This window comes from Zootoca vivipara, chromosome 7, assembly GCF_963506605.1.
Source record: "Zootoca vivipara chromosome 7, rZooViv1.1, whole genome shotgun sequence".
NCBI lineage: Eukaryota > Metazoa > Chordata > Lepidosauria > Squamata > Lacertidae > Zootoca > Zootoca vivipara.
In genome coordinates, this window is record NC_083282.1 from 58,230,456 (window position 1) to 58,255,271 (window position 24,816).

Here is a 24,816-nt window from a genome sequence, read left to right on the forward strand (position 1 = left end):
ATGGTAGATAGTGGATAGAATCACAAATGAGGCACCCTGACAAAGATAACAAGAAATTATCACAGGCCTCAAATAACACTACAGAGGGTGTTTTGGGGTTTTTTTACTCCACATTTCACAATAAAGCTAATTTACAACACATATTTTAAATTTACAATACTACAGGGATTTACAAACTCATTTATAGAAATTTAGAGATGACTGCTTTTAGATTTCAAGATTAAAAACTAGCCCATGTTATATTGGTGCCTGTGATTAGGGACTTCTTGGTTGTGGCATTCAGCTTATGGAATTCAGGAAGAGTCCCTTACTTTTTTTGTCACCATTCATTTTATTTCCCCAGGCTTTTAATGGTTTATTTTTTAAACCATTAGGATGTGCTACATAAAAACTAGGAGCATGCATGGTTTGGATTCTTTTGGTTCCAAGTGGCACTAAGAATATGTTTATGATATACGGCACCAGGATCTCAAGAACTGGACACGTACCTTCACAGACAAAATGCCGCAATGGCAAGCTGTTTTTAAAACTCTGGTGTTTCAAACACATCTTTTGATATGGGGTAACGGGGTGGGGGGTGGGGGGTGGGGGATCTGCTGGCTGTTCAAATACAGCTGAAAGGCTTTTGACCGGGACCAATTTCTTTTCTTAAGTATCTTCACTAGAGTTGCCATATTTCAAAAAGTAATTTTGGAGCTATTTTTAAGGAAATTCGGCAAAAATGACACTGCTGATATAGATTGCCAGATTCTCCTGGACATTTTTATGATTTCCGCCTGGACATTGCTTCCAACTGCAGTATTCCAGGTATGTCCGGGAAATTCCGGACATAGCACAACCCTATCTTTACTGATCACTGGCTCATTTCTAAGCACCATTCAATATACTTGTGCTAACCTTTAAAGCCCTTCATGGCTTGAGACAAGGTACAAGCCTGACTGTGTGCATAGAATTCACCAGCTGAGTTGAAAGCAACTAGGGAGAGGACCTTCTTAGCTGTGGCGCCCTGTTTATGAAATGTTACTACTAATATTTAATATTGTAATTTGTTAAGGCTCCTTAGAGCTTCAGTCAAATGCATTTATATCCTTCCTCAAGCCCTTTCTGCTCAGCATGGAAAGACCAGAAATGATGCTGGTGGGGTTGTAGTGGGGGTGTTGAAGGGACAGCATTTATGTCTTTGTGCCCCCTACATGAGTCCACTATGCACACCCCCTCCCCCCGCTGAATAGTAACTGAATAAGCCTTGTGTGTCTTATTCATCATGTTATGGCAACAACACTCAGGTGCCTCATGAGATAAATAGTTCCTTGGGCCCCTCCAGGGAAGAAACGTTTCCTCACCTCCTCACTGTATTTGCTGACATAGGAATAGATTTCATTGAGTGCACTCAGCATGTTGAAATCAATAGAGTGCAGGCGTGACTGTTCTGCGAGGTAGGCATTCATATCTTGGTCACTGATGGCTGGGAGTTTTGCAATGTCTGCATAATACCTGCAAAAGAAATGGAAAGGAATACATGAGAATGGTGTACTTTGGAAACAGAAAGGAGTGTATATATTGCTAGACAGATAGGTCTTGTAGGATATATAAAGAAGCTTAAAGTAAGTTGCATTTTTTGAAATAATGGATATGTTGCCACATGCCATGTTAACAGCATTACATAAAAACTAGCAACTGCTTATTTCTGAAAAAAATCCTCTGTATTTCTTAGTGATGGAAAACAAAACAAGCAACTCCACTTGTAGAAATACTTTTGGAGCTTGAGAAGAGAGAGGAACAACTGATGATCAAAGAGTGAAAGCTCAGTCAAAAACTAAAATGAATTGAAAGAAAAAGAGGAAAGTACATTAGGAAGCAAAACAAGAACGTGAGTGGGAGAGGACACTGTGGTTAATACTACAACACTTCCAGTATGTGCAAATAGATCTTTGACACAAGAAGACAACACTTTTCTGTCTGTGCTAACCCAATGCAGCAGTTCTCAGTGAAAGTACCACAGTAACTGCATACTTGGGAGAAGTTTGGAGGAAGCAGCTCATGACATAGCAGGCATTCATCGATCCCAACTGACCTCTCTACCCAGCTTTTATAGCTGGGTATGTCCTTAGCATAGAGCAGCTTGTTGGAGGGGGAGTCCTTGCCCAGACGGTGCTCTGAGGTGGAGCAAGAATCCATAAAGGTCTGGGCCACGACTGAGAGGCAGGCATCTGTGATACTTCCCTTATGGATGTCGAAGACGAACTGTGGATTTTTAATTACATTCACCCAGAAACGGAGGGGAAGGCTGTAGAAACATAAGCACACATTACAAGTTCAAGGAAGAGAATAACGTATCTTCTCTCACGAAAATTTTCTTTCTTTTTCTTTTCTTTCTTTCTTTCTTTCTTTCTTTCTTTCTTTCTTTCTTTCTTTCTTTCTTTCTTTCTTTCTTTCTTTCTCCTTCCTTCCTTCCTTCCTTCCTTCCTTCCTTCCTTCCTCACAAAATAGCATGCAATGCCCACAAAAAAGAGTATATGTTTAGCAAGAAAGGCTCCAAGCAGTACAGAAAAAGAATTGGAACCAGATCACACTGGGAACTAAACTGCAGCCAAATTCAACATCTTTTTCCTGTAAGATGTTAGGAAAAGCACACAAAATCAAATGTTGAGCTATTTTCTTGTTGAACTCTGTTTTTGTTGTTTTTTGTGCTGAACACTCACTAGAGTGATTATGTCTTCTAGCCCAGTGTTTCCCAAGCAGTGTGCCTCCAGATGTTTTGGGACTACAACTCCCATCATTCCTGACCACTGGTCTTGCTAGCTAGGGATGATGGGAGTTGTAGTCCCAAAACATCTGGAGGCACACTGCTTGGGAAACACTGTTCTAGCCAGTTCTGTGCAAATCCTGTTCCATGGCTACTCTCCAAATGGGTATGTGTTTGCATTTAATATGTTAATAGGTTCCTGTTCCATATATTGTGTCAATAGGCTCATCCTATGTACCTAGAGCCAACTCACAATAAGGTTTTTTTTAAAGAGCGCCAGCCCTTGTCTTTAATTTTTAATTAATCTGAAGAGAGCCAATGTGTTCATTTACTTGCTTCTCTCTTTTGCTGATGAAGGCTAACATTATCTTCTGAGAAAAAACAAAACTCTGTCTTCCTTTAAAAATAAATAAATGAGTAACTGTTTCAAACTCCAGGTAACCAACCTCAGAAATAGAACCATAGATTTTGATTGTATAAATGTTTTTTTACTGAAGTTTGTGAATAATGGCATGTCTTAGGCATGTCAACAGCTATTTTCATCCATTGCTGGAGAAAATTAGTGATATTGGCAGGGGCGTAGCCAGGATCAAAACTAGGGGGGGGCAAGCCATAGTCGTTCAGGGGCGGGGCCACAAAGTGGGAATGTGGGCGGGGCTACAGGGCCAGCTGGCCTGACGACATCGTGGCGGCGGCGGCGGCAGCGGCCACCTTGTGCTTCTGGGGCTGGCAGCGGTGGCGGCTACCCTGCTTGGCTGGAGAGGACGGGAGGATCGGGCAGGTGAGAGGGGGTGACAGGGTGGGCGAGGGCAAGGCAAGGCACGGCCGCAGTCACGACGGCTCCGAGGCGTTGCTGCATATCAGCATAATATTTCAACCATGTTGTGGGTTCAAGCCCCACCTTAGGAAAAAATTCCTGCATTGCAGGGGGTTGGACTAGATGACCCTTGTGGTCCCTTCCGACTACAATTCTATGATTCTATTGATGCATTGCCATAGCATATGCATCATTCTGCTTTCTTGAATTCTCCTACTCCTAGGCATAGCAGCCAACTCCTAGAGGCCTAGGTGCCTCCCCCCCCAATTACTGGTAAATACTGTATTTTAAAGAGTCATTCCCCCCCATGTTGATGGGCTTTCTATGTGGGGCTTATCTGCCCCCCCCCCAAGTATTTTATTGAGGATGGAAGAGGGAGGAAAGGAAGGAATAATAGAGAGAGGGATAACTCACATTTGTGGGTGCCTCTGGGTGACGCTGTGATGCTACACCTGTACAGGAGCCTCGTAAGCAGCTTTCTCTCTGCTTGATTTACAGCAGGCATGTCCAACAGGTAGATTGTGATCTACCAGTAGATCACTGGATGTCTGTGGTAGATCACTGCTAGATCACTGGCACCCCTAAAAAAAGCTCACCCAAAATTTTCCTCCTCCCTAAAAAAAGCTGAACTATGACCTGAAGCCCTAAACAAAAATGGGCCCCCCTCCCTCCTAAAAGAAGCTCAACAAGTTTGACCTAAACCCCCCAAAACAGGGCTTCCCTTTCTTAAAAAAAACTCAACAGCTTTGACCTGAACCCCCCAAAAGGGGGTAGATCACTCCCAGTTTTTAACTCTGAGTAGATCAAAGTCTCTTGGGAGGTGGCCACAACTGATTTACAGTATACAGATGCAGGAGGAGGGGCAGACTGGAACACCACTGCTTTTTATAAACATCACTGTGTCTATCAAAGCTACAGCCCCCCCCCTTCTTATTCACTTCCTTTTAGCCTTGCAGGGCCACCTTAGTCAAATTGAATCCTCTGCACCCTCATTAAATCGCCAATAGAACTGTTAATGTGATCCCTGAATGCTCATTAACAACTTCCACTGAAGAACAATAGGGTGAATAGGGTGAACCTTGCCTGAAGGGATATTCTTAACTGCTTAAGTACCGGTAGCCACTTTGCTTTATTTATTTGATGTGTTTTTGTTACAGCTGTGTTCCGCCCGCCCCCCCCCCCCGCCCCCAGCAAGTGGAGAGCTGCTCTTGCTAAAGCAAAGCCCTTTCCACTTCAGTTTTTGGAGGGGGAAAGTGCTGGTTATGGTCTGTAAAATACTTTTTTTTTTGCTTCTAGGGGGGGCAGCTGCCCCCTCCTGCCCCCCCTGTCTACACCCATGGATATTGGCATACTTGATAATTCCTTGGTTTAGAAAGTAAACTTGGTGACTTGTAATTCTTGCCTTTAATACAGCTGTGGGCGGTGTGGTAGGGCAGAGGTGCTTACCCAATCTCCTGGCATATGAGTCACTGCTGCTTATCAGGAGAGGTGAGGTGGTGATGAGGTGCAAATGCACTGGCTGAGCCAATCCTCTGCTCCTGCCAGTGTGTTTGCACTATGCTACCATCTCTGCTGCCTTGTCCCTCTTGGTAAGCAGCAGTGACTCACCCACTGGGAGGTCAGGTAAGCACCTTCATTTCACCATGCTGCCCAATACTGCTTAACCACTGAGTATTTCTAGAGAATGGGTTTTTAAATTTAGGTCAGTATTCAGTCTCTCAGATTCAATCTTAAGCAAGAGATGGCCTCAGATCATGGAGAGCCACTTCAAGTCAGAATAGATTGGGCTATTACCTATATTTCTATGTCAGGAGGGAAAACTGAGTTGCTTCCTTCCCTCTGGCAGACCAGAAGAAATGCTTTCCCTAGGGAATTCCCCTGGTGCCAAACTTGTCATAATTTCAGATGTCAGGCAGAGATGTTTATGTTTTCCTGGAGATTTAGGCTGCACATTATATGCTACTGTGCTGTAAAATCTGTTTTTAATAATGTTTATGCAATTTTAATCTTTTTAATTTTTTTTACTTCGGTTGTAAATCACTTCAAGATTTTTTTAAAGTGGGAAATGAAATATAAATTGAATAAGCCTAAACCTGTCGGCAGGTAAGGTAAGGTTGGAGAGGAAAGTGTAGTGATCCTGAGCATCTATGAGAGGTTTAGGGACAGGCTAGATTCTGACATGCTTCTGATAATATCAGAGCATATGCCCAATTTTGGGTCATAGTTATTTTCCAGTTTTTTAAAAACAGTTTGGTTTGACAAACACAATCATAAAATGTACTAGACTAGAGGGATCACGAATCTCCAGGGTAAATTACTGCCCACCGTGAGCTTGATTCCCTCCTGAATACCTGCCCAGGGAGATATTGCCTCTGGGCTTCTGTTCTATAGTGAATAGATCAGTTGTGTTAAAGACATAATAAATGCATGAGCTGAACCAGGAATAAGTCACAAACAGCATTGTAGTTCTTGAGGAAACTTGACTGGCTGCTAAACTCCTGCACACTGCATTTTACTAATACTGCATCTCACAGGGGCTAATTCCTTACATCTTTCCTTAAATTGTGTTAGCAGTGGAACATGACCACAGGCAGGTTTCCTTTGAGGTGCAACACTGAGACTGTTTCTGACAAATCTCCAGAACCCCCTCTCCCAATTGTTCATGCATCTCAAGACCTGCAGTGTCAGTTTCACACTACAAAGTCATAGGCCACTTTTAGTCATTTTCTTACTGCTTTGCCATAGATGACTGCCACAAAAAGCAGAGGATGACTGCCTGTTGTCCTGTCCTCTTGGACGGCAAGTTAGAGGCTTTCCTTTTAAATCCTAGGCATCTGCAATATATGATTCACTTTCCTCTGTGGCAGGATCAAAACAAAGCTGCCACTTCCTGCTAGCTTTTGAGCGTGTGACAGGGAATCCTGTTTTAATAAAGATGAACTACTCTGTGCACCCAATGCTAAGTGAGATTGGATTCTGTCCAATAAGCATTTCCCAGTCTGCAAAAGAGTGTAATTCCCAAAAAATTACCAACCTTGTTCTTTCAGTAACTTTCCGTTACTTCACTCAACACTTCTCCTGACTGACCTTCACAGCACCAGTAAAACACCTCAATCTTCAAAACACTATAAAGCTTAAATCTTTCTTTTTCAGGGGATAAGAGTAACCCCTCCTTCAGTAGAGGGACAATACCCAGGAAAGAAAAAAGATGGTGCTCTAGCACTAAATAGTCTGGGCAGCTTGGGTCAACTGCCAAAATCTGCTGCTAATGCTGGGCATGGTCCTAAATCTCTGTGAGTTTGATTCCCCATTTGTAAAAACAGCACTGCTTCCCCCTGGCAGATAGCACTATTTGCCAGGCTGTATGTGTGCTGTGGGAATGAACAAATCCAAAAGAGGCATAAGAAAAGGTGCAAGGCATCTTAAGTTTTTTGTTTTTGGAAGGCCTGGGACAACATGCTTTTCTTTCTAGATCATTTATGATACCCTCTACATTAAATTCAATCTGCATATTTATTTGATTTCAGTAATTACTAGCTATTGATGCTTTTAATTATGGTGCTGGAGGAGACTCTTGAGAGTCCCATAGACTGCAAGAAGATCAAACCTATCCATTCTGAAGGAAATCAGCCCTGAGTGCTAACTGGAAGGACAGATCCTGAAGCTGAGGCTCCAATACTTTGGCCACCTCATGAGAAGAGAAGACTCCCTGGAAAACACCCTGATGTTGGGAAAGATTGAGGGCACAAGGAGAAGGGGATGACAGAGGACAAGATGGTTGGACAGTGTTCTCGAAGCTACCAACATGAGTTTGACCAAACTGTGGGAGACAGTGGAAGACAGGTCTGCCTGGAGTGCTATGGTCCATGGGGTCATGAAGAGTCGGACACGACTAAACGACTAAACAACAACAACAAAGCCAGCTCCAAATGTAGCAGATGTGCTGGGGGGTGGGGAAAGATACTAGGAAGGACTAGATAGATTTGGAAAGAGGCAAGTTCTGTCTCACATAAGCAAGTTGCTGCTGGCAGTGTGGTGGCAGCGAGGATTGGAAACCCCCCCCCTCAATTTATAATTCAGCAGCTGCCAAAAAGCAAGTCAAAAAGCGGAACTTGCCCACTCCAGAAATGCTTCCTGCAAGTCTCTGCAACCTGGCAGGCATACAAATTAAAACCATGACATAAATATTAAGTTCTTGCTTTCCTTTTCCCAAGTCCAGCTGTGGCAGGACCTGATTGCTTGGGAAAGGGCCACAGGTCAATCGCAGGATACAAACTTTGCATGTAGAAAATCCAAGGCCCAACTAAGATGATTTGAAGAATTCTGTCTTCACAAATTGCTGTACCAAATTGCCCTGACCAAATGACCTCTTGGACTAATGTGTGGATTGGAACCTAGCTATGCAATACACTGTGCACTTTTCCAAACGTTGTGCTACAGTTCTTAGCAGTTTGAGCATACCAAACTGCCAAATAAATCTCAAATAAAATTTTGAGATAAATCAAAACAATGTGTTTTGAGAGAAATTGCACAATTAATAAATAGATATTGAAAATTGTATTTCAAGACACATTTTGAGACAATTAAGACATGTATTCACTGATTACTGCAGAGATGGAATGGGACTATTGTATGGTTTAAAAAGATGCAAAAATGAGCTGGAAAGAGATTAATCTATCCCTAGGCTCGATCCTTGGTATTTCCAGTTAAAATATCTCAGATGGCAGGGAGGGAGTAGACCCTTTTGCTGAGCTAAATGGACCAATGATCTGACTTAGTGTAAGGCAGCTTTGTGTGTTTGCATGATCACAGTTGAAAGGGGGAGATTTGGATGCTGGTTGGAATTTGGACACAGGAGTGTCTGTCTCTCCTTTCAAGATCCCCACCCCCCACCCCCAGATGCTGTATGCAGAGTTGAGGATCTCTCCATACTAAAGGCTCATGGGGTCTGGCAGCCGCAGGGGGTGGAAAACTCTACTCATCAGCGCCACTTGGTAGCATTAAGATGTGTCATTTTATTCCAGATTCCAACATTTTATCCTAATAACTCATTCCTCTAAAGCTTCTGTTAAATTGTTTTTAGCTCCCTACTGCCTTAGCAGGGAATCTGGCTTTGGCAGACAGGATGATTAGAGGCTTTTCAAACCACAAGGGATTGAAGAATCACACACAACACACACATTGTCTGGGGGTTGATGCTTGGTATACGTATGAGCTTTTATTCTCCTTCCAATGGTAAATTTCTAACACAGGGAATTCTTAATCCTAAAATAAAAGCCAAGAGAAAGATGTAAAAGCAGCAATTTTTCTGAAAGTGTGGAATAAACTGCATGCTTCAATGTACTTGATTGAAGCATGACCTCCTCTCAGACACCCTATCTTGTAAGCAAGATTTTGGCTGGAACTCATCAAACACACTTGGGAAGTGGCTACTTAACCAGTCACATCTGTTAGATGCTCAGACTAAGTCAGGAGTTCCCTAACTGGTCCATGGACCACATTAAGGTGATCTGTAGTGTGTCTGTAAAAATACGATTGCACATTACAATTGCTACAAAAGGCCGAAAAATTATTAAGTGGCCCTCCAAGACCGTCAGTAATTTTCAAGTGGTTCGTGTGCGATAAAAAGGTTTGGAAACCACTGAACTAAGTAGTTGTTACAACTAAGGCAAGTAACAACTACCCTTTCAGGTTGTTTTTGTTCTGCTTCCAATAGCCCCTTTGAGACATTTCCTTCATCTCCTAAAAGTTCATCTTTAAGGTTTTGGGGATTTGGACAGACAAACTGCAGCTATCAAACCTGCATGTTAATAGTAACAGGCTTCCCCCTCGGGATCTCACCAGCAACCAAATAAGTGTTATGTTAATGTTTAGTTTGTCTACTTAGATCTTGCGATATATCTATGGAAACCAATAAAAAATTATTTACAAAATAGTTACAGCCTGCCCCACCCTTCCTCTCATTCACAAGAACAGGGGTGTGATAAGGGTTTAAAATGAGACTTATGAAATTCATGAACATTTGGCAGAGTCTTAGGAACATAATAAGCTGCCTTATATGGATTCAGACCCTTGGGTCCATATAGTTGAGTACTGTCTATAGTCTACTCTGCACTGACTAGCAGTGGCTCTCCGCAATTTCAGATACGGATCTCCCCTAACCCTACCTGGCGATTGAACCTGAGACCTCCTGCATGCAAAGCAGATGCTCTTCCACTGAGCTCCAGTCCTTCCCTGGCCTTAGCTACAACTGCACTTTATAAGTTGACTTCATGTTGGCTTCCCTCCTCAGCTCCTGTCCAGCCTTTTCCAAAACCTGCCACCGCTTCTCAGTGATAAAGTGGAGAATGCTGCCTTTGTCCTTTAGGCGCCTCTCTGCAAATTCAGCAAACATGGATTGTGTTTCTGGCTCTGCTGACTGAGAGAGCATCACTCAATCAGCTCTAGATGTGATAACACTATCAAGTAATGGAATAATTAATAAGGCTGGAATAATTAAAGAGAGACAGGTAGGAATCAATCCCAAGCCTCTGTCCTGAAAATAAATGGCTATATACTGAGCGACGTTGAGGTCAAATTATTCCACACTTTCCTAATGCAAATCTTGTGCTTTCTTTGAAGTTTAGGGTTTTATCATTGTCAAGAACAAAATCTGGTGAATCAGGGCCCTCTGCTGGATGGAGTAAAAATAACCGTGTCCTTTATTGTACCTGTAGTCCTGAGAGTCTCGGAAGTCTATATTCATTACTTCAAACATTGAAAATCATTCCTGATTCAGCTACTTCTCCATATTGATTGTTGAGCAAATGGTCACTATAGCTTCAGATGAACTAGGCTACTATCGGCTTAGGTTTCTGCCAGTGTGGCCATCAACCAGGATGTGGGTTGTGGCCATGCGAGTACAGTCATACCTTGGTTTAAGTACGCCTCAGTTTGAATATTTTCAGTTGAAGTACTCCACGGACCTGTCTGGAACGGATTAATCCACTTTCCATTACTTTCAATGGGAAAGTTCGCTTCAGGTTAAGTACACTTCAAGTTAAGTACAGACTTCCAGAACCAATTGTGTTTGTAAACCAAGGTACCACTGTATTGACAGGCCAGCAGACCAAAAATTATAATTGCATTTCTTTTGGTAGCTTTGGTGCTGATTTGATAGTTTTTATGTGACTGCTCTTTAAGCAAATCTGATCATTCTGTCCTAGAGAAATAGTTTTAAACACACTAAATTCTGCACAAGACACCAAGGACGTAATTTGTATTGTTGTCTGAGGGAAGCAGATGGTGCTACAACTATAAAGCTGCATAAAATATTAGAAAAAAAGAGCTTAACAGTAACAGAAGCAGCAACTTTACTTAAATACTCCCAGTAAGAATAAGTACCTAGTTATAAATGGATCTGAGCACAGTGAAATCCACCTTTTTCAGGAGTAACCAAGTAAGTATTTTCAGAACTATTTCTATTGTTTTTTTCAAGCTTGAAAGGCTTTTAAACAATGAACAGACTTTAATCTGAGTCTCTTAATTTGCCTTCCCTTGGCTGAGACCTGCTCCACTGCACTATGAATTTGAACAAGCCATTTCAATACAGTTCATGTTTGCCCAGAACTGCCCAGCTATATCCAGCAGAGCATATTCTGTCTTGGTTTTATCTTCTTATTATCTCCAACACATACCAGAGGTGGTTTGCAGCTTCCCTGATGGCTATTTGCTGTGATATAAAATCCTTTCCCTTTCCTTTTCCCCCTCATCCCTTTCAAGAAGCACAGCCACCCTACACTCCTCTTGCTCACATATATTACCTGCTTCTCCTAGAGTGGGGAAGGGGACAGACCACAGCCCTAGGACATCTGGGCCTTTCTGTCTGGTCCTCAGAACTGTCCCCAGACCACACCCCTCACTGGCCCTGCTTCACACCTGAATTTTTAAAGGATTTTTTTTTAAAAAAAGTAACCCATCTTGTCATACACCTGGGTTTCCCCAGACATTTTTCTGATTTGCCAAAAAATCTGCCTGGATGCCATTTTCCAGCCGAATTCCTGGACGTGTTCAGGAAAACCCAGATGTATGGCAGCCCTACTGATGTTTCCCATTTTAAAAAGTGAGAGATTCTGATTTTACATTAAGGAGCAAGAGAACTGCTTTGTGGAAGACTCTGCTATATAGACTTCTTCTGTGGCACCATGTAAGCTTCTGCAAGGCACCGTGGGGCTGTGCTGGCATAGCTTTTGTTGGGTCATTGGAACTCAAATGGCTGGGCTAGAGCATTGGTGACTCAAATCAGGACTGAGCTTACACATATGCATGATGGATTATAGGAATGAATAGGACAGAGGGAGGATAGCAAAGCAGCAGGCTGAGTCAGGAGCAGAGCTACACTGTTAACCCTACATGAATGTTTCAGGCATCTCAAATCAATGGTCGGTATCCAACTAAATAGATCTGCTGGCAGAAGGATTTTTCCTTGCACAACAGAACTTCTCCCTGTCCTCTCCATGCATACTCCCTGCACCCTTTGCAAATCTGCTGTAGAGGGTTTGGGAATCCCTATAACAGATTTAGGGGGCATACAGGGAGAGGGAGGAGATGTGCTATTGCACAAGCAGAAATGCTTCTGCCAGCAGATCTATTTAGTTGGATAATGCCCAAGATGCTAGATTCTAGAAGTGAAATACTTGCAGTAGAGTTGACACATTTGTGGAAAATGTATGCCTAAGGCCCCACGAAATGCAACAAAACATGCTAGTTCACAACTAAAAAATTGCTCCGTCCTCTTTTAGAGCCATATGGAGAACCAGAAACTATGTTTGCCTTCAGAAAGCAAACTGGACTTGATCTAGACAGTTCTGTGATAGGGTTAGGAGGCCTCCAACTGAATGAGACAAACCCTGCTCTGACCACAAGGGGTTACACATTCCCGTTTCTCAGCAATTTTTGTCCACACTCATAAACTTTGACCCCTCTCACCAGTTGCTCTTCCATGTGTGCCTCACGTCAGTGTCGTGGATGCCGTGCTTATCTGCTTGCTCATCCAAGAAATCAAACATATATTTGATGGCCAGTGGGAGAGCGCTGCCTCGGTGCACAGTGCTGAACAAGGTCTCGAACAAGTCATCCACAAACTTTTGCAGCGTACCCTGATGGGAACAGAGACCAGAGTGTGAGGGTATTTGGCCACAAATCATCAGCAGAGGCAGTTGCAGGACAGTATTATGATAGGCAGGCCTTAGTAACTTAACAGACTCATTTACAGACTGTAAAGCTGCCCCTGTTATTATTAACTGATAGTTACTTAAAATATATGTGTCACTTAGTCTTCATTGTTACAAACAATCCCAGAATGCGGAAAATAAAAATGTTAAAAGACAGCACAAAAATTTATATATATTATCCAGACTGGTGTTTAATTGCAGCTGTACTCTACAGAATGTTATTGATACAATAATAGTGCATTATATGTGGTTTGGCCATTATAGGTGCCTCCCCATTGCTGTCTGCAACAAAAGCAGGATAAAAGCAAACCAGAATATATGCAATATAAAAAGTTACAGGTTTTCAGCATGAAGTTACAGGATAGACACTGATTGGAAATGAAGCAGTGTGATCATTCCAAAACTTTTGCAAAAAGTATTGGAAGTGAGATAACGTCTGACTGCCCGGATAGAGTGATGAATGCAAATCATTGTCAGTGTGCAGTATAAAGGATGTATGGAGAACCCCACAACCTCAACAACCACTAAAATAGTAAATCACCAGAAGCACCAGCATTAATACCTAGCAAATGCTTCAGCAAACAAGTGTATCTTCAGGGGAATAATAATAATAATCATATTAACTCACTCGTGGAATGGTCTTACCAATGCTTCATGCACTGATGAAAAAGAGATACAGCAGGCATCCCCAAACTGCGGCCCTCCAGATGTTTTGGCCTACAACTCCCATGATCCTTAGCTAACAGGACCAGTGGTCGGGGAAGATGGGAATTGTAGTCCAAAACATCTGGAGGGCTGAAGTTTGGGGATGCCTGAGATACAGGATCAAAACTCTGGTGCTGGACCAGCCAGTCAAGTATTAATAAAATATGGGACCCTGGGGCAACATTTTAGGTGCAAGAAGCTTTAAGGTGCAAGAGGGTTGCTTTTTCACCTGTTCATCAGCAACCCAAAAGCATATTGAGAACAACAGTCTCATTTTCACAAAGCTCTACAGGTGGCCAGTTAATATGCTGCTCCCCGAACAGATTTTGATGTTTCTTTGTTAACATTATTGGTTAATATACCACAGTTTTGCATGGACAATGCTTTGGGGGCTTTGCAACAGAAATTGATATTACCTTTGTAGCAAGCAGCCTTGTCAGGTAGATCTCTGACACCATCTTACTGCCTCGATCACCTTCCTTCTGGTCACCGTGGTCATGGTTCTTGACTAAGTGCCAGACTTTCACCCCACTTTCTAGGTCTGGGGTAATCATGGGAGCCCTGGAACGGAGACTGTCTGGGCTGCCTGTGTACCGAAATGTAGAATCTGGGCAGGAGGAAAAAGAAGCTGGTGATGCACAAAAGGAAAACAGGCTTGGTTATATCTCTGTCTTACTTTGTCCATAATTTTCTAACAGTGAAGGCAAATTTAGTGGCTTATTTAAAGAGTACTGTAATGAAAATGTGAACACACTATCAAGCCACAGTCTTTCACAAACAGTCTGCCATCCACTCTATTGCAAAATACTCCAGATTTTTCTGTACTTTATGATGGATATGGGCATCATTATATGCAACTGCACTTGACCTTGGATAAAAGAACTGATTAGGTGAAAGACAGGGGCCATCCAGTTAGAACTGAAAACAAAACCTTCTGAACCTAAGTAATCTTGGCTACTATGGCTACCGTACTAACACAGTAGAAGCTTAAGGTAAGATGAGAAATTGTGTAGTATCTGCCCATGCCATGTGAGGAGTCTACTATTATCCACCAGGGGATTGGGGCAGGGTTTTGTTTTGTGTTTTGTTTTGTCAGTAGATGAAAGCTAAACTAGCCACTGTTCGTCTGTTTGATATCTCTTATGCCTTGTTTTTAAGCAAATCCTTGTTTTGCTATGACCAACTCAGGCTAGTTTCTTAATTTGCTGTTCTTCCCTTCTGGGTGACAGTAGGATTAAAGGGATCCCCATAAATTAGGAGGCGAGTGAGTGAATCATTACAAAATTTTCTGAAGCTTCACTCTTGATTAATGCTCAGATAAATATGAATATTCCTGTGGATGTAATTAAGGGGTGAGAGCACTGAATCATTCTATTTTTAGATCCAGCTTTGCACCAATACATAATGCAAATGCAGGGAGAGTAAATATGGCTTCATTTGCATGCCATCTGCGCAATCAGAGATATCAATATCAATATTAGCAACAACTGTGGAGACTTGGTGTGCAAATGCTCTAATGTCAACTTCTGACTTTGAACAGTTCAATATTGATATTGCTTGGATATAACTTGAGTTCTATTCCCCCAAAACAGGGATCCTTGCCCAGAAGAACTCTCAAAAGGGCTTTGTACACACCATAACTTTAAAGCATATTCAAAGCATTCTCCCACTCAAAGAATTCTGGGCTGAAAACCCATTTCACCTGTAACTTCCACAGAACATCTGAGCATTTTTGTTACAGGAATATGTTCAGCAGTTATTTCATTCAACACAAACTTTTGCCAGAAACAGATGGCAAAAATAAATAAATAAGTCCAAATTCTCAAATTTGTTATTTAATTTTAATCCCAGTTTGATTTCTTGATAAAACAATTGTGCCCTCCACAATCAGGACTTGATTCCCTCCCTACATTCCCATGCCTCAGAGCCAGATAAGCTTGCTGGCACAATTAATAAGCTTGCTGGCACAATTAGGTGATTAGACCTCTAATCTGGAAATTCAAGGAAAGTTTACATCACATCACTTTGCTTCTTACCATATCTGCTAATTGAGGTCCGTGATATGCTGGCAGAGGCGGGAATGTTGTAGGATGAGGTCTGCTTGGGAACAAGGGCCACTACAGAGCGATCAGACACCTGTTGGGAGAAAGGAGCACAAAACATAAGCAAGCAATGGAATATTGTAAAGAAATTCTACCCTAAAAGATGTTCACAGAGTCCAGCTAGCAAAGAACACTGAAAGTTTGGCAGAAACATATGAAACGGCACATGGTGCCAGAGGACCAATGAGAAAACAAAGGATATAGCTCCCTTGTTGGTTTGTTCTATCCCTGAAGAAAATGACTGAGAAATGGAGGTGGGGAAACATATTGAGGGCATTCTTGGTCATTTGATTTAGGATTACATTTACTCCAATAAAAATTGAGATTCCCAAGAATTGTAGCAACCCAATTAAAGCAATAACGCACAGGGAATAAAACAGCTATAATAATGTTATGGACCATAAAACATTCATATTAAACCATTTTTTATTTTAACCATTTTTATGAACTTTAAAAGTTTGATTTACAGCAGAGCAAGTCATAAAATCATCTTTCAAGATCTTAAATTGTCAGTCCCACAAATGCACCAAAAAGGAGGGGGGAATTAAATTTGGGGAAGTCAAACCATAAATGAACATTAACACTAACGAGATTTTGTTATAGCAGGTTTTAGTGGTAGCATTTAATTTTACCCTCCCTATAAATCTGAGAGTCATACAGTTTTTAACTTATCTTCATTAACAGACCTTTACATCTTTGAGATTTGTATTAACAGCCTCCTAGTGTGGAACAGTTGTGGGAATTTAAATGGCAAGCTATTCAAACTGGGAATGCTCTCTTGACTTCTGCCTGACTTATATGAGTTTGGAGGGGCCTATACCCTTTCAAATCACCCCACTGCTAGTGTTAAATCATTAAAAAGCTGTTCATTTTGAAGGTGCTCAACCTGGCCTGCCAGTAGTACATGTGAAAAGGATCTAGGGGGTCTTAGTAGACCACAAGCTTAATATGAGTCAACAGTGTGATCAAGCAGCAAAAAAAGCTAATGCTATTCTAGGTTGCATCAATAGAAGTACGGTCTCCAGATCAAAGGAAGTAATAGTATGACTCTAACTTTCCTTGGTCAGACTCCACCTGGAGTAGTGTGTCCAGTTTGGGGCACCACAATTTAAGGATATTGACAAGCTGGAATGTGTGCAGAGGAGGGCAACCAAGATGGTTTGGAAACCAAGGCTTATGAGGAACGGTTGAGGGAGTTGGGCATGTGTACCCTGGTAAAGAGGAGACTGAGGGAGCTATGATAGCCCTTTAGATATTTGAAGATGACTATCAAATGGAAGATAGAGCAACCTTGTTTTCTCCCCCTCGGGAGGGTATGACCTGAACCAATGGCTTAAAGTTACAAGAAAGAGATTCTGATTAAACATCAGAAAGACCTTTCTGACAATGAGAGCTGTTCGACAGTGAACAGACTTCCTCGGGAGGTGGTGGACTCTCCTTCATTGGAAGTTTTAAAGCAGAGGTTGGGTGGCCATCTGTCATGGATGTTTTAGTTGAGATTCCTGAATTGCGGGGGGTTGAAGTAGATGACCCTTGGGTTCCCTCCCAACTCTACAATTCTATGATTCAAATCTTAGCCAATAAAGTGCTGAAGTGCAGACATGATGTCAATGATATATCTTTGTTTAAACTGTAAGACTAGGCAGACTCTCATTTTGAAATGCTGTAGATTGGTCTTGACACCAGCCTTGCTCTTACCTACAAGAGTCTCAGTCCTATTATATTTATTTTTAGATGCAATTATAATCATTCTGTTTTATGAATCTTTTTATAATTTTGTGCATGATTTTTTTTGTTTATTTACATTTTTATTGCGTTATTCCTTTGTAAACTGCCCTGAGGTGGTAGAAAAATACTTATAATAAAGAAATAAACCAGACTCAAGGATTTCACAGCCCTCTTTTAATTATTATTTCTGTATCTAGAATACAGCATGTAAGGGTGCTTATTTGTTTCAACAACAATTAAATATTTTGATCTGAATGTAACAAACCTTGGTCTAAATCAAACACCTTGCTTCATTCACAGGGATGTTGTGAGAACTCATAAGATTGTGAGTTTAGGCTGTAATTCTATACATACTACCTGAGAGAAAGCTCCACTGAACTTAACAGGGCTTACTTTTGAGTAGACACACATAGGATTGTGCTGTCAAAGCGCTACATCAGTGATAAGCATTAGAGTTCCCAGCAAAAGGCAAACAATTACTAATGTATGGAGGCCCATAAAGCCCTTCATTACAGAAGTTATTATTTTATAAATGTTATTTTTTCCTTCTATTAATAATAGGGCCTAGCATGATATGCAGCAAGAATAATGTATTTATATTTGGCAAGCACAACACTTTGTGCCTCTGTTATTTCTCCTCCTCCACATCAATTCACCCAATTTATAAGTCTCTAGAAGGAACGATCAACAATCATATTATTTCCTTATGATGTTATTAGCTGCCACTTCGGTTTAATTCCAGCAGCTGAAATACAAAAGGCAGTTCACACACAAAAGAAATCATTCCCAGGCTTCTGGGTTTGCAGAGTTTCTTCAGAGCTGTAGTTAACCAAAAGAAAAAGAAAAAGTCCAAATAAAACACACATGCGCACACGTACTCTCACTTCAAACAGAGTTTGACAAATACTTTAAATTCTTAGCCACCAGTGCAAAGTACTAAATTCCTGGGTAACCGAACACCTCGTGGTTTTGCAGCTCTGCGTCCATCCAAGGCTTCGGTGGAATGCTTGTTCTTGTCAGCTAAAGTAATATCCAATGCACATGCTCCAGCCCACTTCACACATATCCATCCAAACCTCTAAAATCTAGTGAAGAAGGAGAAACTGATGGATGTCTTTCAGTTTTCATCCGTATTTTAGTAGAACCCATATACTTAATTCAGTGTGCTGACATCAGTGGCAGTTGGTGTACATATTTTACAACAGAGTGTCGTGCTTTCCACCTGAGCCATGTAACATCAGAACGCTTTGACAGGAATGGGTAAAACGATGTATCCCAAACTGTTCCTAACAGTACCTCTTTAACAGATGATATCTGATTCATATTGCCATGTGAATTGACTCATGCATGGGCTCTTCCTGCCAGTTCTGTACATGTACCTTATGTAGCGAAGGCTCTAGGATAACTCAGTTGGTAGAGCGTGAAACTCTTAATCTCAGGAACATGGGTTTGAGCCCCATGTTGGGTGAAAGATTCCTGCATTGTAGGGGGTTGGACTAGATTACCCTTGTAGCCCCCTCCAGCTCTACAATTCTATGATTCTTCCAAGCTCATTAGCTCATTTAGTTTCAGAACTGTCCAAAACAATGCATGCAAAAGGCACTAGTTATTCAGTGGAGAAGTTCCTTCCTAGTCCTTTTAAAAAAGCTACTAGGTTAAGAAACAACAAAAACAACTGGGGAATACATTTTTCGTTCACATGCATGAAATGATGAGAGTGAACTACTGGATAAGGCATCTGGGTTTTGTTTTTTGTTTTGCTTATTCTTCCCTTAGTGCTTTCAGCTTTCCATTGACTTGGTTTGCCGCCTTGGAATTAACCTTACACATGCAATTATACATTGTTCAATGTTAAATTGAGGGCAAGCCATTTTTCTTGTAATAGGATGCATTTGTGAAAGCTATATTTCCCCCTTTCAATCTTCTTGAATCTTTCAATCTGTTTTCAGAGCACTTACATTTTCAGTTTTATTTATTGCAATTGGTAATAAATGGTGTACATTTCAAGGGACTGCTAATCTGAAGTTAACGACATGCTGCAATATGCTGGCCCTTGGAAACAGTAAAAGGAGATTTTGTAGCTTTCCACTGACCTGAACTGTACAGTACCTGTACAGTTCTACAGTGCCTGAACTGTATTTGATTTTTGTTTCGGCTGCATCTCTATTTGGAGAGCTGCTGCACTAGAGGAGTCCCGGGCAGCTATGTGAGTCACTTATACAACACATGCAAATATTTAAGGATGCAATTATGTGCACAGTTATGTTCTTCAACACCTTTGGAGGTTCTGTGGCTGCATTAAAAATCCACAAAAGCAAAAAAAGCTGAAGTCATTCAATGAGCTTGTAGGGCCTAAGATAACTTACGTTGCCCTCTGGTTAAACTCCTATCCACCCATCAAAAAGTTGTTAAGCTTTTTTCTTTTTCTTTTTAGGAAGACCCAGACATATTTGACAATACAATTCAAATTGGAGAGGGAAGCTCTGACATAACCCTTTAAGTTAGAGCTCTCAAAATTCAATCTGATATTGGATTTTAGCATCACCATCATGGCTTGCACCTAGCATTTGCATGTGTGAAATGAATGATCTGTGAGCTGAACTTTGCTTCTACAGAAGGACTGTAGCTAGAAGCCTGGCATATCACGCACTGTGGGAACCAGCCTAGGCCATATGAAGAGCTTAGACAACCTGATTGTCCTGATAATGGGGATGCTGCAGCCATTCTTCCTGGGCTTGTTCTGTAGGAGGCAGACCATATCTAGGGAGCACAGTATTAACCAGGGTAGCCATGCCTACTTCCAAGAGGAACAGGGAGCAACTAGGACAGACATTCCTCTTAAGCATCTGTAAACAGGAGGCTATGGGAAAGATTTTAATCTCTTGCTCTCATATTTGAGGCCACAAGGTTTACTGTAAATGCACTGTTATGTTTTTCAAGGTTAGGCTCAGAGATGCTGGGTGGTGACCCCAAGCCTCACAGTAGCCTAGTATATTGCTATAGCAGGAAGAAAATATATGTATGAATGCTTGTTTTCAGATTATATCTTGTCATTTCACCTATGCTTAGAATGAGAACAAACAATAAATTCCAACAGAAGGAAATACCAATTTAACTATTAAAATCAACACAGTAACCTCCCCTCCCCATAAAACAACAAGGTAAATCAGGCTTTTAAAAGCACCTCCAAAATGCATGCTGAAATTAAAAGAAGTAGTTTTGGCCATGTGCCTAAAAGTAAGAACAGATCTAGAGTGTCCAAGTTCCCCTGGGAAGGAAATTCTATAATACAGGTGCTACAACTGAGAAGGGTCTGCTCTATGTCTCTTCTGGTAAGGAAAGGGCTCAGAGCAAAATCCTCACCTTAAGACCTTCATGTTGTATGTTTTTGGATGCCTGATCCAGCAAAGTTGCTCTTATGTTCATGTGTGTTATCAAGGTTGTGGGCTTTTAAGGTTAAAAGTAACTATTCTAATTGTATTCCAATTGGGAGCCACCACAGACTTCCAGTAGACATGTAATGTGCTCTCACTGTCTCCCAGTCACCAGCAAGCTAGGCTGAAGTTTCTAAATAGTTTTCAAAGTCTGACCCACATACTGTAGAGTGTGCTACTGCACTCTAATGTGGAGGTTACCAAACTATGCATCATGGCGATCTTTTTCTAGGAGTGGCGACAGCTGGCTAATCAACTTAAAATGATAAAAGGCACTTCTGGTCACAGCTGTCACCTGAGATTCCAGAAGCAATACTTGGTCCAGCAGCACCCTCAGACTGTGCACCTGGTCCTTCAAAAGAATAGCATCAATTTGCTACAAATGTGTGCCACTTTTAAATGGTATGGGACACTCAGTTTATTGCAGGAAAATGAATTGTCCTCAGTTTAGGACTGAATAATAAACTGTGGGTGACTGCCCTGTTTAGAACACACTTGCATTCATTGCATTGTCCGGTCCTGAAGCTTCTGTAATTTTGATAACTAAAAAGAACATTATTACCGAAAGTGAAAAGAAAATTTGTTAGGAATGAACCCAGAATTGTGACTAGCATTTGTAGAGTGTCACTTTGATAAGACTTCTGTCGCAGAAAGGCCAGCTGCTCTATGCAGCTTAAGCAATCTCTAGTTCGGTTGCTAAATGATCTGGTATACGCTAAAAAAAGGATTGTGCACATTTGGCAGCAAATTATTGCTTTTTCATACTCATGAAATAGAAACAGCTATTACTGTCAGTTGGGGCAATGGGCTGATTAATGTAAAGGACAAACCAGGAGCACAGCAAAATGCTAGCATCCCCGAAATGCATGCCTTAGGCAACTGCTACTGAATACATGCATACGACAGCACACATGCCGCCACAACAAAGGTTGATTTTTGCACAGCGAAAGAACAAAAGAACAGGGCATCTAAACCCTTACATGATCCTGGCAGAGCGGGTGATAGCCCCAGCTATTTCCACATTACCAAAGGGATTTGGATACTAGTTGATTCCCAATCATTTTAAATGGAGGCTGGGCCGGGATTTTCAAAGTGAAGGGAATTTGTGCTTTTTAGTTATTTAGCTGCTTGTGAAAATCCCCACTTCTCCATTCCCTTTAATAACAGCTGAGGTGGCTTTGCAGAAATCTTAGCCTGCATTTGTACTATATTATACCAGCCTATGACCAGAAGCCTGCATTTTGATCTGTAGGCAAAATGTTCGTTTTATCGACAGGGCAGAAGCTCAAGCCCTGCTTAGCCATGAAGCTCCATGGGTGGCTGTGGGTAAGTCATGATCTCTCAGCTTTACCTGCTCTGCAGAGCAGCCATGAGGATAAAACAGGAGAGAGCTGTAAAGCACTCTGTACCTTGAAAAATGCTGCTGACATAACTCCTTCCAACAGTATGAATTTAATTCATGGAAAAGCTTCAAACAAGGGAGGGTTTGTCTGTATGAAGAATCCTGGAAGTAGCCCAGCACACCTGCATTTGACTTACATAATGTCATGGATACAATTGCTTCTCATGTTTTTATTTTCACAAATTACTGTACATGTGGGAATACACTCCTGTGCTTGTGTGTGTGTAGACCAGGGGTCAGCAAACTTTTTCGGTAGGGGGCTGGTTCACTGTCCCTCAGACCTTGTGGGGGGCCGGACTATTTTTTTTGGGGGGGGACGGACGAATTCCTATGCCCACAAATAACCCAGAGATGCATTTTAAATAAAAGCACACATTCTACTCACGTAAAAACACCAGGCAGGCCCCACAAATAACCCAGAGATGCATTTTAAATAAAAGGACACGTTCTACTCATGTAAAAACACGCTGATTCCTGGACCACCCACGGGCCGGATTTAGAAAGCGATTGGGCTGGATCCAGCCCCCGGGCCTTAGTTTGCATACCCATGGTATAGACCTTGTACCACTGGCAAGAACTCTTCAACCACACTTCCACAGTAACACAAACATGCAAGAGGATTTTCTGTGCAGTTTGCCACAATTGCCATCATGCTGTTGGCTCATGATGATGAACCTGCACTGTCACAGGAGTTGCATTGCACCGCTGTGCCCTTCTGCTCCAGCCAAAATTTACAATGGATTCTTCCTTCTCCAACCAAAATGGAACGTGACAAAAGAGAAGCACAGGGCATTACAGATGCATTACAAACCAGGGTGACTTTCTTGGTAATCCCACAGTAGCCTATGAGGTATATTAATTCCTCACATATTGCACTGCAGTCAAGGATACTGGCCTGGGTTAACAATCTGTATTATAACTGGAACAAGGGGTAGCACCCTGTTTAAAGGCCTTTCTAAGTTACTAGCATTGCAGAAAAACATGCACTCTGCAATTGTTTTAGGGGATCTAAACATCTTCTCTCTTGCCAGCATCCCTAAATGTTATTGCAAGGAAATAACAGTTTTTGTGACAATAAATGCCATTGTTTTATCCCTGTAGTCGTCCCCCACAGCCCCCTCCAAGCACCTCTATGGCAATGGTGAGTGATATAGCAATCACACAGTTACAGCCATATATGGGCACCAACTGGAAAGTTTTTATGAACACCTCAACAGCTAAAAGGTAAAGGGACCCCTGACCATTAGGTCCAGTCGTGACCGACTCTGGGGTTGCGCGCTCATCTCGCATTATTGGCCGAGGGAGCCGGCGTATAGCTTCCAGGTCATGTGGCCAGCATGACAAAGCCGCTTCTGGCAAACCAGAGCAGCACATGGAAACGCCGCCTCAACAGCTACCCATGCCTTAAAAATGCCCCTCTTTTATTCCTTTCTCTCACCTATCCCCAACATCCCTTGGAGGATTAGCACTCTCCACAGTACCACTTGCATGTGGATTGCTCAGGTTATCTTAACCAGCCAACCCCCCCCCCCCAAAGTATGTCCTGCCTCCTTATGAACCAGTCCTCCTTATGAGGACTGAACATAGTACCACTGATGCTGTCATATGGACCTGCCCACTTCTCAAGATCTACGGGGGAGAATCCCCCCCCCATCTGCTCTTTATGTTACTGAGAACCAGGCAGTCCTGGGCCTGTTAAGTGCTGCTGGCTTTAAAGCTTGGTTTTGTGAGTGGATAGGTTGCTCTGGTCCATGGGGTCATGAAGAGTTGGACACGACTAAACGACAACAGCAGGTTGTCAAGAGGGCCTCCTTCAAGCCTATAACAATAACAATGAAAGCAATTGAAAAAGGCTAGATTTCTAAAGTGAAATGTTTTTAAAGTGTTTTCTTCTTTGTACAGCATATAGAGAAGGGGTTGTAGTGGATAAGGGGAATCCTTTGAAAGGCTTCAAGAAGCAATATTTATTTTGAGCTGAAAGTTCAAGAGAAACAGACAGGCTGAAATCAGCAATCTTACATCCTAGGACTGTAGGGTTGGAGGGAATCAGAAGGATTGTAATGGGTGCATAGGCCTACTGCATTCCCCTCAATCAGATAACATTTTCTTCCCAAGCAAAACTCTGGTTTGTCTAAACTACTGAAGCTTCACTTTTCATCATTGTCCAGAATTCCTTACTACTTCCCCCTCCATCCTTCCCAACTCTGCATCCTCCCCCCCCCCCACTTTCACCTAGTGCTTTCTTCTCTTCTTTAGCAACCTCTCTTCTTTAGTTGCTTTTCCATTCTAGAATCCTGACATCTTCCGATTAACATATATGGAATGAATCTCTATGATAGACCACTGATAGTACAGCTGCTCCAACTCTCTACTACTCTTGAATCTCAGTTGGGGGCAGGAAGGGAGGCAGGTTTTTCATTTTAAGTCCATTTTTTCCTCTTGGAAGTCTGGAGGAGCTAATAATTAGCATAGTAGGGGGAACTGTGTGCACAGATGTGTGTGTGTGTTCAGAGTTTAAAACAGAGCCACAATATGTATAATATGGCCACAAGATATGTTTTATCATATTATGTCAGTGCCTTATCAGGTGTAGTGACTCCTAGTTCGTTTCTGGCCCAGTTCAGAGTGTTGTCCTTTATATCTATATAGCTTGGAGCCAGATCACTTAAA

At 41.9% G+C, this 24,816-nt stretch overlaps 1 protein-coding gene across 3 annotated transcripts in view; it reads right to left on the reverse strand.

Annotated features, from left to right (window-relative positions):
• Window positions 1–24,816, reverse strand: part of PLXNA2 (plexin A2) — a 417,253-nt gene that overhangs the window by 10,714 nt on the left and 381,723 nt on the right. Inside the window, exons 27-31 of one of the 3 annotated variants that reach the window (XM_060277140.1) lie at window positions 15,517–15,616; window positions 13,897–14,087; window positions 12,531–12,700; window positions 2,075–2,287; window positions 1,344–1,494 (exon numbers count right to left, since the gene is read on the reverse strand). In XM_060277140.1, coding sequence (XP_060133123.1) covers window positions 1,344–1,494; window positions 2,075–2,287; window positions 12,531–12,700; window positions 13,897–14,087; window positions 15,517–15,616 — 825 coding nt within the window. Of the gene's footprint in view, window positions 1–1,343; window positions 1,495–2,074; window positions 2,288–12,530; window positions 12,701–13,896; window positions 14,109–15,516; window positions 15,617–24,816 lie in introns of those variants that run through there. The other 2 variants (XM_035123148.2, XM_060277141.1) reach the window with 2 other exon arrangements.